This window comes from Oncorhynchus keta, unplaced genomic scaffold (genome assembly GCF_023373465.1).
Source record: "Oncorhynchus keta strain PuntledgeMale-10-30-2019 unplaced genomic scaffold, Oket_V2 Un_contig_400_pilon_pilon, whole genome shotgun sequence".
Taxonomy (NCBI): Eukaryota; Metazoa; Chordata; class Actinopteri; order Salmoniformes; family Salmonidae; genus Oncorhynchus; species Oncorhynchus keta.
The window spans coordinates 174,135-187,864 of record NW_026287554.1 but is presented as its reverse complement, the minus strand read 5'-3'; the positions used below and the strand labels follow the sequence as shown (position 1 = coordinate 187,864).

Below are 13,730 nucleotides of genomic sequence, written 5' to 3'. Positions count from 1 at the left end.
GCTTTGCAAACTCTTGGCATTCTCTCAACCAACTTTACCTGGAATGCTTTTCCAACATTCTTGAAGGAGTTCCCACTTTTGCTGAGCACTTGTTGGCTACTTTTCCTTCACTCTGCGGTCCAACTCATCCCAAACTATTTGAATTGGGTTGAGGTCAGGTGATTGTGGAGGCCAGGTCATCTGATGCAGCACCAGGTGTGGAGGTGTGTTGGGTCATTGTCCTGTTGAAAAACAAATGATAGTCCCACTGAACACAAACCAGATGGGATTGAGCATCGTTGCAGAATGCTCTGGTAGCCATGTTGGTTAAGTGTGCCTTGAATTCTAAGTCAATCACTGACCGTATCACCAGCAAAGCACCATCACACCTCCTCCTCCATGCTTCACGGTGGGAACCACACATGCGGAGATCATTGGTTCACCTACTCTGCGTCTCCCAAAGACACGGCGGTTAGAACCAAAAATCTCAAATTTGGACTCATCACACCAAAGGACAGATTTCAATCAGTCTGATGTCTATTGCTCATGTGTTTTGGCCCAATCAAGTCTCTTCTTCTCATTGGTGTCCTTTAGTAGTGTTTTTTTTGCAGCCATGAGGGCCTTGATTCACGCAGTCTCCTCTGAACAATTGTTGTTGAGATGTGTCTGTTACATGAACTCTATTATTCTAAAATGTAGAAAATTGTAAAAAAATAAATAATAAACTTGAATGAGTAGAGTTGTCCAAACTATTGACTGGTACTGTATGTAATATCAAACTGACTCTGGAACAGTTACCTGGTACTGTATGTAATATCAAACTGACTCTGGAACAGTTACCTGGTACTGTATGTAATATCAAACTGACTCTGGAACAGTTACCTGGTACAGTGATCAATCTGGTTGGACAACTGTGTTGGAAGTGTGGTTGGACCACTGTGGTTGTAGTGTGGTTGGAGCACTGTGGTTGCAATGTGGTTGGAAATGATCAGTGTGGTTGGACAACTGTGGTTGCTGTGGTTGGACCAATCAGTGGGTTGGAACAGTTACATGGGTTGGACCAATGATCAGTGTGGTTGGACAACTGTGTTTGGAAGTGTGGTGATCACTGTGGTTGGACACTGTGGTTGGCACTCAGTGGGTTGGACCAGTTACATGTGGTTGGACCAATGATCAGTGTGGGACAACTGTGGAATGAACTGTGGTTGGACCAATGATCAGTGTGGTTGGACCACTGTGGTTACAGTGTGGTTGGACCAATGATTTGTGTGGTTGGAACACTGTGGTTACAGTGTGGTTGGACCAATGATCAGTGTGGTTGGACCACTGTGATTGTAGTGTGGTTGGACCACTGTGGTTGTAGTGTGGTTGGACAACTGTGATTGTAGTGTGGTTGGACCATTGAGGTTGTAGTGTGGTTGGACCACTGTGATGTCAGTGTGGTTGGACCACTGTGGTTGTAGTGTGGTTGGACCAATGATCAGTGTGGTGGACCACTGTGGTTGTAGTGTGGTTGGACCACTGTGATTGTAGTGTTGTTGGACAACTGTGGTTGGACCAATGATCAGTGTGGTTGGAACACTGTGGTTACAGTGTGGTTGGACCAATGATCAGTGTGGTTGGACAACTGTGGTTGGACCAATGATCAGTGTGGTTGGAACACTGTGGTTACAGTGTGGTTGGACCAATGATCAGTGTGGTTGGACCACTGTGGTTGTAGTGTGGTTGGACCAATGTGGTTGCAGTGTGGTTGGACCAATGATCAGTGTGGTTGGACCACTGTGGTTGAGTGTGGTTGGACCAATGATCAGTGTGGTTGGACCATTGTGGTTGCAGTGTGGTTGGACCAATGATCAGTGTGGTTGGACCATTGTGGTTGCAGTGTGGTTGGACCAATGATCAGTGTGGTTGGACCACTGTGGTTGTAGTGTGGTTGGACCAATGATCTGTGGTTGGACCATTGTGGTTACAGTGTGGTTGGACCAATGATCAGTGTGGTTGGACCAATGGTGTGGTTGGACCACTGTGGTTGTAGTGTGGTTGGACCAATGATCAGTGTGGTTGGACCAATGATCACTGTGGTTGGACCAATGATCAGTGTGGTTGGACCATTGTGGTTGCAGTGTGGTTGGACCAATGATCAGTGTGGTTGGACCAATGATCAGTGTGGTTGGACCACTGTGATTGTAGTGTGGTTGGACCACTGTGGTTGTAGTGTGGTTGGACAACTGTGATTGTAGTGTGGTTGGACCATTGAGGTTGTAGTGTGGTTGGACCACTGTGATTGTAGTGTGGTTGGACCACTGTGGTTGTAGTGTGGTTGGACCAATGATCAGTGTAGGTGGACCACTGTGGTTGTAGTGTGGTTGGACCACTGTGATTGTAGTGTTGTTGGACAACTGTGGTTGGACCAATGATCAGTGTGGTTGGAACACTGTGGTTACAGTGTGGTTGGACCAATGATCAGTGTGGTTGGACAACTGTGGTTGGACCAATGATCAGTGTGGTTGGACCACTATGGTTGTAGTGTGGTTGGACCAATGTGGTTGCAGTGTGGTTGGACCAATGATCAGTGTGGTTGGACCATTGTGGTTGCAGTGTGGTTGGACCAATGATCAGTGTGGTTGGACCATTGTGGTTGCAGTGTGGTTGGACCAATGATCAGTGTGGTTGGACCATTGTGGTTGCAGTGTGGTTGGACCAATGATCAGTGTGGTTGGACCACTGTGGTTGCAGTGTGGTTGGACCAATGATCCGTGTGGTTGGACCATTGTGGTTGCAGTGTGGTTGGACCAATGATCAGTGTGGTTGGACCAATGATCAGTGTGGTTGGACCACTGTGGTTGCAGTGTGGTTGGACCAATGATCAGTGTGGTTGGACCAATGATCAGTGTGGTTGGACCAATGATCAGTGTGGTTGGACCATTGTGGTTGCAGTGTGGTTGGACCAATGATCAGTGTGGTTGGACCAATGATCAGTGTGGTTGGACCACTGTGGTTGCAGTGTGGTTGGACCAATGATCAGTGTGGTTGGACCACTGTGGTTGCAGTGTGGTTGGACCAATGTTCAGTGTGGTTGGACCAATGATCAGTGTGGTTGGACCACTGTGGTTGGACCAATGATCAGTGTGGTTGGACCAATGATCAGTGTGGTTGGACCAATGATCAGTGTGGTTGGACCAATGATCAGTGTGGTTGGACCATTGATCAGTGTGGTTGGACCATTGATCAGTGTGGTTGCAGTGTGGTTGGACCAATGTTCAGTGTGGTTGGACCACTGTGGTTGCAGTGTGGTTGGACCAATGTTCAGTGTGGTTGGACCAATGTTCAGTGTGGTTGGACCAATGATCAGTGTGGTTGGACCACTGTGGTTGCAGTGTGGTTGGACCAATGATCAGTGTGGTTGGACCACTGTGGTTGCAGTGTGGTTGGACCAATGATCAGTGTGGTTGGACCAATGATCAGTGTGGTTGGACCAATGATCAGTGTGGTTGGACCAATGATCAGTGTGGTTGGACCAATGATCAGTGTGGTTGGACCATTGATCAGTGTGGTTTGACCAATGATCAGTGTGGTTGGACCATTGATCAGTGTGGTTGCAGTGTGGTTGTATTTTAGTCACAGTGGAGCATTTATCAGATGATTCAGTACATCACCAACCAGTTTAACAAACTCCTGTCTTCTGTTGTCCCTTTGTGCTCCATCCTTCCTTCACTCTCCACCCACGTCCACGACGCTGTCTCCACCAGAACCTGGTGATGTTCCTGAGCCTGCTGGTTGCCTGGGTGATCCCAGACGTACCGAAGAACATCAGTGAGCAGCTGAAGAGAGAGAAGACTCTGCTGGTGGACGTGTTCCTCCGGGAGGAGAAGGACAAGTTCCACCTCCTCCAGAGCCTCTTCTCCTCCAAGGACCAGCCCAGCCAGGGTCACCCCAACACGGCCCACTTCCGTACTCTACCCCTAGGCCTCTCTCAGGGCCTAGGCCAGCCCCCGGGCGGAGAGGGAGGGGAATCCCGGGCGAGATGCAGGGCTGCCAGTTTCAGCCAGTTCACCAGACAGATGTCCATGTCTCCTAGCAACAACGCAGGCCGACAGATGTCCATGTCTCCTAGCAACGACGCAGCCCGACACACAGCGGTCTGACACGCTACTGTAGCGGTTGGATACAAACGTTCTTTATCCCCACAGGAGAAGTTCAGACGCTAGTGTGGTAGCTACATGGAGTCCGAATGCTCCTCTGAGATTCTCTCACCCATGTAGACTTGGTGTTCTCTTTCTGAAGCAGTGTGATGATGGAACATACCGATCATGGACTTGTTCTTCTGGCCGCGATAATCTACTTATTCTTGACCATTGTATGATAATCTGCATGATGAGAAGTGACTGTATAGTTAGTTCCCTTAAGGAAAAACACCTTCAGCCTGACGGTCTTCTCTGAGAGAGCTTTCCCATGTCTGGAACACACGTGGAGCTGCTGTTTACCTTCACCAATAACCTAAAGACATGGCCAACGGACAGTCAGGTGTGTCAACACCATCCCTCAGCTGTGTAGACCTGCTTTCCATGCTGTCTGCTATACAGTCTGGTGTGTCAACACCATCCCTCAGCTGTGTAGACCTGCTTTCCATGCTGTCTGCTATACAGTCAGGTGTGTCAACACCATCCCCTAGCTGTGTAGACCTGCTTTCCATGCTGTCTGCTATACAGTCTGGTGTGTCAACACCATCCCTCAGCTGTGTAGACCTGCTTTCCATGCTGTCTGCTATACAGTCTGGTGTGTCAACACCATCCCTCAGCTGTGTAGACCTGCTTTCCATGCTGTCTGCTATACAGTCAGGTGTGTCAACACCATCCCCCAGCTGTGTAGACCTGCTTTCCATGCTGTCTGCTATACAGTCTGGTGTGTCAACACCATCCCCCAGCTGTGTAGACCTGCTTTCCATGCTGTCTGCTATACAGTCAGGTGTGTCAACACCATCCCCTTGCTGTGTAGACCTGCTTTCCATGCTGTCTGCTTATATAGTTGGTCTGTCTGTGTCAACACCATCCCTCTGCTGTGTTACCTGCTTTCCATGCTGTCTGCTATACAGTCATGTTGTGTCAACACCATCCCCTAGCTGTGTTACCTGGTTTCCATGCTGTCTGCTATACAGTCTGTGTTACTGTCATATGTTGCTTTCTGTGTCTGCTGTTGTCTGTGTTGTTATATTTGCTCTGTCTGTGTTACTGGTTATATGTTGCTCTGTCTGTGTTACTGGTCATATGTTGCTCTGTCTGTTACTGGTTATATGTTGCTCTGTCTGTGTTACTGGTTATATGTTGCTCTCTCTGTGTCTCTGTCTGTCTGTGTTACTGGTCATATGTTGCTCTGTCTGACCTACTGGTCATATGTTGCGCTGCTGTATCTGTCTGTCTGTGTTACTGGTTATATGTTGCTCTGTCTGTGTTACTGGTTATATGTTGCTCTGTCTGTGTTACTGGTCATATGTTGCTCTGTCTGTTACTGGTTATATGTTGCTCTGTCTGAGTTACTGGTTATATGTTGCTCTCTCTGTGTCTCTGTCTGTCTGTGTTACTGGTCATATGTTGCTCTGTCTGAGTTACTGGTCATATGTTGCGCTGCTTATTGTCTGTCTGTGTTACTGGTTATATGTTGCTCTGTCTGTGTTACTGGTTATATGTTGCTCTGTCTGTGTTACTGGTCATATGTTGCTCTGTCTGTGTTACTGGTTATATGTTGCTCTGTCTGTGTTACTGGTTATATGTTGCTCTGTCTGTGTTACTGGTTATATGTTGCTCTGTCTGTGTTACTGGTCATATGTTGCTCTGTCTGTGTCTCTGTTGTTGTCTGTCTGTGTTACTGGTTATATGTTGCTCTGTCTGTGTTACTGGTTATATGTTGCTCTGTCTGTGTTACTGGTTATATGTTGCTCTGTCTGTGTTACTGGTTATATGTTGCTCTGTCTGTGTTACTGGTCATATGTTGCGCTGTCTGTGTTACTGGTTATATGTTGCTCTGTCTGTGTCTCTGTCTGTCTGTGTTACTGGTTATATGTTGCTCTGTCTGTGTTACTGGTTATATGTTGCTCTGTCTGTGCTTATTGTCTCTGTCTGTGTTACTGGTCATATGTTGCTCTGTCTGTGTTACTGGTCATATGTTGCTCTGTCTGTGTTACTGGTCATATGTTGCTCTGTCTGTGTTACTGGTCATATGTTGCTGCTGTCTGTGTTACTGGTTATATGTTGCTCTGTCTGTGCTGGTCATATGTCTGTCTGTCTGTGTTACTGGTTATATGTTGCTCTGTCTGTGCTTATTGTCTGTCTGTCTGTACTGGTTATATGTTGCTCTGTCTGTATTACTGGTCTATGTTGCTGTCTGTGTTACTGGTTATATGTTGCTCTGTCTGTGTTCTGGTCATATGTTACTGGTTATTGTCTGTCTGTCTGTGTTACTGGTTATATGTTGCTCTGTCTGTGCTTATTGTCTGTCTGTATGTGTTACTGTCTATGTTACTGGTTATATGTTGTCTGTCTGTGTTACTGGTTATATGTTGCGCTGTCTGTCTGTCTGTCTGTGTTACTGGTTATATGTTGCTCTGTCTGTGCTTATTGTCTGTCTGTGTTACTGGTTATATGTTGCTCTGTCTGTGCTTATTGTCTGTCTGTGTTACTGGTTATATGTTGCTCTGTCTGTGTTATTGTCTGTCTGTGTTACTGGTTATATGTTGCTCTGTCTGTGCTTATTGTCTGTCTGTGTTACTGGTTATATGTTGCTCTGTCTGTGTTACTGGTTATATGTTGCTCTGTCTGTGCTTATTGTCTGTCTGTGTTACTGGTTATATGTTGCTCTGTCTGTGTTACTGGTCATATGTTGCTCTGTCTGTGTCTACTGGTCATATGTTGCTCTGTCTGTGTTACTGGTTATATGTTGCTCTGTCTGTGTTACTGGTCATATGTTGCGCTGCTTATTGTCTGTCTGTGTTGTTATTGGATTTGTTTTTCCCAGGTACTCTGGTCGAAAATGATCCAGCTGGCTAAAACCATCACCTTTACAGAAATGTTGATAAATGTGTACTGTTCCTGTAAAAAAATAAAACTTAAGAATAATAATTAAAAAGATTGGGTAATGTATAGAATATCAAGGTTCAGAGTGTATAACTGGGTAATGTACATGTTGAGGCCCAGAGTGTATAACTGGGTAATGTACATGTTGAGGTCCAGAGTGTATGACTGGGTAATGTATAGAATATCAAGGTTCAGAGTGTATAACTGGGTAATGTACATGTTGAGGTTCAGAGTGTATAACTGGGTAATGTACATGTTGAGGCCCAGAGTGTATAACTGGGTAATGTATAGAATATCAAGGTCCAGAGTGTATAACTGGGTAATGTACATGTTGAGGCCCAGAGTGTATAACTGGGTAATGTACATGTTGAGGTCCAGAGTGTGTAACTGGGTAATGTACATGTTGAGGTCCAGAGTGTGTAACTGGGTAATGTACATGTTGAGGTTCAGAGTGTATAACTGGGTAATGTACATGTTGAGGCCCAGAGTGTATAACTGGGTAATGTACATGTTGAGGCCCAGAGTGTATAACTGGGTAATGTACATGTTGAGGTCCAGAGTGTATAACTGGGTAATGTACATGTTGAGGCCCAGAGTGTATAACTGGGTAATGTACATGTTGAGGTCCAGAGTGTATAACTGGGTAATGTACATGTTGAGGTCCAGAGTGTATAACTGGGTAATGTACATGTTGAGGTCCAGAGTGTATAACTGGGTAATGTACATGTTGAGGCCCAGAGTGTATAACTGGGTAATGTACATGTTGAGGCCCAGAGTGTATAACTGGGTAATGTACATGTTGAGGTCCAGAGTGTATAACTGGGTAATGTACATGTTGAGGTCCAGAGTGTATAACTGGGTAATGTACATGTTGAGGTCCAGAGTGTATAACTGGGTAATGTACATGTTGAGGCCCAGAGTGTATAACTGGGTAATGTACATGTTGAGGTCCAGAGTGTATAACTGGGTAATGTACATGTTGAGGCCCAGAGTGTATAACTGGGTAATGTACATGTTGAGGCCCAGAGTGTATAACTGGGTAATGTACATGTTGAGGCCCAGAGTGTATAACTGGGTAATGTACATGTTGAGGCCCAGAGTGTATAACTGGGTAATGTACATGTTGAGGTCCAGAGTGTATAACTGGGTAATGTACATGTTGAGGCCCAGAGTGTATAACTGGGTAATGTACATGTTGAGGCCCAGAGTGTATAACTGGGTAATGTACATGTTGAGGTCCAGAGTGTATAACTGGGTAATGTACATGTTGAGGCCCAGAGTGTATAACTGGGTAATGTACATGTTGAGGCCCAGAGTGTATAACTGGGTAATGTACATGTTGAGGTCCAGAGTGTATAACTGGGTAATGTACATGTTGAGGCCCAGAGTGTATAACTGGGTAATGTACATGTTGAGGCCCAGAGTGTATAACTGGGTAATGTACATGTTGAGGTGTTAGCATCTTTCACATTTCACAGGTGTTAGCATCTGTCACATTTCACAGGTGTTAGCATCTGTCACATTTCACAGGTGTTAGCATCTGTCACATTTCACAGGTGTTAGCATCTTTCACATTTCACAGGTGTTAGCATCTGTCACATTTCACAGGTGTTAGCATCTGTCACATTTCACAGGTGTTAGCATCTGTCACATTTCACAGGTGTTAGCATCTGTCACATTTCACAGGTGTTAGCATCTGTCACATTTCACAGGTGTTAGCATCTGTCACATTTCCCAAGAGGAGGGGACATTTGGTCCATATTCTTGCCTGTAACTTGGAAAGAGAGGGTGGAGCTTTTCGTTCCGGTTCATTCTATCTCTTCTCTTAAAGCCCATGCAGTTGTTGAAAGTGTATTTTTAAATCATCATCATTGTACGGCTAATAAATCACTGTTTATTTCATGAAAATAACGTCAAATATATTTTGGTCATTTATTTCCCCGAGCCTCATTTTGCCATTGAAATGCTCAGTCTGATCATGTGGCCGTGTTGATACAAATGTAATGTACAGAGCCCTGATTGGCAGATAGGATGGTCCAGACTTGGGATTCCCAAACTCGGTGCTGGGGCCCCTTGGGTGGACCTTTTGGTTTGTCCCCCAGCACTACTCCGCTGATTCAGATAATCACAGACCTTTTGGTTTGTCCCCCAGCACTACTCTGCTGATTCAGATAATCACAGACCTTTTGGTTTGTCCCCCAGCACTACTCCACTGATTCAGATAATCACGGACCTTTTGGTTTGTCCCCCAGCACTACTCCACTGATTCAGATAATCACGGACCTTTTGGTTTGTCCCCCAGCACTACTCCACTGATTCAGATAATCACGGACCTTTTGGTTTGTCCCCCAGCACTACTCTGCTGATTCAGATAATCACGGACCTTTTGGTTTGTCCCCCAGCACTACTCCACTGATTCAGATAATCACGGACCTTTTGGTTTGTCCCCCAGCACTACTCTGCTGATTCAGATAATCACGGACCTTTTGGTTTGTCCCCAGCACTACTCTGCTGATTCAGATAATCACGGACCTTTTGGTTTGTCCCCCAGCACTACTCCACTGATTCAGATAATCACGGACCTTTTGGTTTGTCCCCCAGCACTACTCTGCTGATTCAGATAATCACGGACCTTTTGGTTTGTCCCCCAGCACTACTCTGCTGATTCAGATAATCACAGACCTTTTGGTTTGTCCCCCAGCACTACTCTGCTGATTCAGATAATCACAGACCTTTTGGTTTGTCCCCCAGCACTACTCTGCTGATTCAGATAATCACAGACCTTTTGGTTTGTCCCCCAGCACTACTCCACTGATTCAGATAATCACGGACCTTTTGGTTTGTCCCCCAGCACTACTCTGCTGATTCAGATAATCACAGACCTTTTGGTTTGTCCCCCAGCACTACTCCGCTTATTCAGATAATCATGGACCTTTTGGTTTGTCCCCCAGCACTACTCTGCTGATTCAGATAATCATGGACCTTTTGGTTTGTCCCCCAGCACTACTCTGCTGATTCAGATAATCACGGACCTTTTGGTTTGTCCCCCAGCACTACTCCACTGATTCAGATAATCACGGACCTTTTGGTTTGTCCCCCAGCACTACTCCTGCTGATTCAGATAATCACGGACCTTTTGGTTTGTCCCCCAGCACTACTCCACTGATTCAGATAATCACAGACCTTTTGGTTTGTCCCCCAGCACTACTCTGCTGATTCAGATAATCACAGACCTTTTGGTTTGTCCCCCAGCACTACTCCGCTTATTCAGATAATCATGGACCTTTTGGTTTGTCCCCCAGCACTACTCTGCTGATTCAGATAATCATGGACCTTTTGGTTTGTCCCCCAGCACTACTCCACTGATTCAGATAATCACAGACCTTTTGGTTTGTCCCCCAGCACTACTCTGCTGATTCAGATAATCACAGACCTTTTGGTTTGTCCCCCAGCACTACTCTGCTGATTCAGATAATCACAGACCTTTTGGTTTGTCCCCCAGCACTACTCTGCTGATTCAGATAATCACGGACCTTTTGGTTTGTCCCCCAGCACTACTCCACTGATTCAGATAATCACAGACCTTTTGGTTTGTCCCCCAGCACTACTCCACTGATTCAGATAATCACAGACCTTTTGGTTTGTCCCCCCCCAGCACTACTCTGCTGATTCAGATAATCACGGACCTTTTGGTTTGTCCCCCAGCACTACTCCACTGATTCAGATAATCACGGACCTTTTGGTTTGTCCCCAGCACTACTCTGCTGATTCAGATAATCACAGACCTTTTGGTTTGTCCCCCAGCACTACTCCACTGATTCAGATAATCACAGACCTTTTGGTTTGTCCCCCCCAGCACTACTCTGCTGATTCAGATAATCACAGACCTTTTGGTTTGTCCCCCAGCACTACTCTGCTGATTCAGATAATCACGGACCTTTTGGTTTGTCCCCCAGCACTACTCCACTGATTCAGATAATCACAGACCTTTTGGTTTGTCCCCCAGCACTACTCCACTGATTCAGATAATCACAGACCTTTTGGTTTGTCCCCCAGCACTACTCCACTGATTCAGATAATCACAGACCTTTTGGTTTGTCCCCCAGCACTACTCCACTGATTCAGATAATCACAGACCTTTTGGTTTGTCCCCCAGCACTACTCTGCTGATTCAGATAATCACAGACCTTTTGGTTTGTCCCCCAGCACTACTCCACTGATTCAGATAATCACAGACCTTTTGGTTTGTCCCCCAACACTACTCCTCTGATTCCCCAGATAATCACGGACCTTTGGTTTGTCCCCCAGAACTCCACTGATTCAGATAATCACGGACCTTTTGGTTTGTCCCCCAGCACTACTCCTCTGATTCAGATAATCACGGACCTTTTGGTTTGTCCCCCAGCACTACTCCACTGATTCAGATAATCACAGACCTTTTGGTTTGTCCCCCAGCACTACTCCAACTGATTCAGATAATCACGGACCTTTTGGTTTGTCCCCCAGCACTACTCCACTGATTCAGATAATCACGGACCTTTTGGTTTGTCCCCCAGCACTACTCTGCTGATTCAGATAATCACTGACCTTTTGGTTTGTCCCCCAGCACTACTCCACTGATTCAGATAATCACAGACCTTTTGGTTTGTCCCCCATGAGCACTACTCCTCTGATTCAGATAATCACGGACCTTTTGGTTTGTCCCCCAGCACTACTCCACTGATTCAGATAATCACAGACCTTTTGGTTTGTCCCCCAGCACTACTCTGCTGATTCAGATAATCACGGACCTTTTGGTTTGTCCCCCAGCACTACTCCACTGATTCAGATAATCACGGACCTTTGGTTTGTCCCCCAGCACTACTCCACTGATTCAGATAATCACATGATCTAGTGTGCACCTGGGGGCCCCAGGACTGATGATGAGTTGGTTAGTGTCCCCAGCACTATCAGCTGAGTCAGATTCAAAAACCAAATCAGTGTGAACCTGGGGGCACTACTCCTCTGATTCAGATAATCAGGACCTTTGGTTTGTCCCCCAGCTGATCTCAGTAATGACCTGGTTTGCCCCAGGACTGAGTTTGAGAACCCATGATCTAGTGATTCAGCACCTGGGGGCCCCAGGACTGAGTTTGAGAACCCATGATCTAGTGTGCACCTGGGGGCCCCAGGACTGAGTTTGAGAACCCATGATCTAGTGTGCACCTGGGGGGCCCCAGGACTGAGTTTGAGAACCCATGATCTAGTGTGCACCTGGGGGCCCCAGGACTGAGTTTGAGAACCCATGATCTAGTGTGCACCTGGGGGGGCCAGGACTGAGTTTGAGAACCCAGGACTGATCTAGTGTGCACCTGGGGGGCCCCAGGACTGAGTTTGAGAACCCATGATCTAGTGTGCACCTGGGGGGCCCAGGACTGAGTTTGAGAACCCATGATCTAGTGTGCACCTGGGGGCCCCAGGACTGAGTTTGAGAACCCATGATCTAGTGTGCACCTGGGGGCCCCAGGACTGAGTTTGAGAACCCATGATCTAGTGTGCACCTGGGGGGCCCCAGGACTGAGTTTGAGAACCCATGATCTAGTGTGCACCTGGGGGGCCCCAGGACTGAGTTTGAGAACCCATGATCTAGTGTGCACCTGGGGGCCCAGGACTGAGTTTGAGAACCCATGATCTAGTGTGCACCTGGGGGGCCCCAGGACTGAGTTTGAGAACCCATGATCTAGTGTGCACCTGGGGGCCCCAGGACTGAGTTTGAGAACCCATGATCTAGTGTGCACCTGGGGGCCCCAGGACTGAGTTTGAGAACCCATGATCTAGTGTGCACCTGGGGGCCCAGGACTGAGTTTGAGAACCCATGATCTAGTGTGCACCTGGGGGGCCCCAGGACTGAGTTTGAGAACCCATGATCTAGTGTGCACCTGGGGGCCCCAGGACTGAGTTTGAGAACCCATGATCTAGTGTGCCCACCTGGGGGCCCCAGGACTGAGTTTGAGAACCCATGATCTAGTGTGCACCTGGGGGGCCCCAGGACTGAGTTTGAGAACCCATGATCTAGTGTGCACCTGGGGGCCCCAGGACTGAGTTTGAGAACCCATGATCTAGTGTGCACCTGGGGGCCCCAGGACTGAGTTTGAGAACCCATGATCTAGTGTGCACCTGGGGGCCCCAGGACTGAGTTTGAGAACCCATGATCTAGTGTGCACCTGGGGGCCCCAGGACTGAGTTTGAGAACCCATGATCTAGTGTGCACCTGGGGGCCCCAGGACTGAGTTTGAGAACCCATGATCTAGTGTGCACCTGGGGGGCCCCAGGACTGAGTTTGAGAACCCATGATCTAGTGTGCACCTGGGGGCCCCAGGACTGAGTTTGAGAACCCATGATCTAGTGTGCACCTGGGGGCCCCAGGACTGAGTTTGAGAACCCATGATCTAGTGTGCACCTGGGGGCCCCAGGACTGAGTTTGAGAACCCATGATCTAGTGTGCACCTGGGGGGCCCCAGGACTGAGTTTGAGAACCCATGATCTAGTGTGCACCTGAGTTTGAGAACCCATGATCTAGTGTGCACCTGGGGGGCCCCAGGACTGAGTTTGAGAACCCATGATCTAGTGTGCACCTGGGGGGCCCAGGACTGAGTTTGAGAACCCATGATCTAGTGTGCACCTCGGGGGGCCCCAGGACTGAGT

The 13,730-nt window shown here is 47.3% G+C and overlaps 1 protein-coding gene and 1 long non-coding RNA gene across 8 annotated transcripts in view; one reads left to right on the top strand and one right to left on the bottom strand.

Annotated features, from left to right (window-relative positions):
• LOC127924410 (anoctamin-1-like) overlaps positions 1–4,988 on the top strand; it is a 54,432-nt gene extending 49,444 nt beyond the window's left edge. The window contains exon 4 of the mRNA XM_052509157.1: positions 3,729–4,988. Coding sequence (XP_052365117.1) covers positions 3,729–4,124 — 396 coding nt within the window. The 3' untranslated portion in view covers positions 4,125–4,988. The remainder of the gene's footprint in view (positions 1–3,728) is intronic.
• A 4,176-nt stretch (positions 4,989–9,164) lies between these two features.
• On the bottom strand, positions 9,165–11,869 carry LOC127924411 (uncharacterized). 7 transcript variants are annotated; one of them, XR_008117850.1, is made up of 7 exons: positions 11,787–11,869; positions 11,534–11,683; positions 10,934–11,033; positions 10,530–10,679; positions 9,629–9,878; positions 9,480–9,529; positions 9,165–9,429 (listed from the first exon to the last, which is right to left on the bottom strand). It is a non-coding gene; the product is annotated as an uncharacterized LOC127924411 (long non-coding RNA). The 7 variants fall into 7 exon arrangements; XR_008117852.1 differs by having other exon boundaries at positions 9,165–9,529; positions 9,629–9,728; positions 9,829–9,878; XR_008117848.1 differs by having other exon boundaries at positions 9,165–9,529.
• Positions 11,870–13,730: the final 1,861 nt, after the last annotated feature.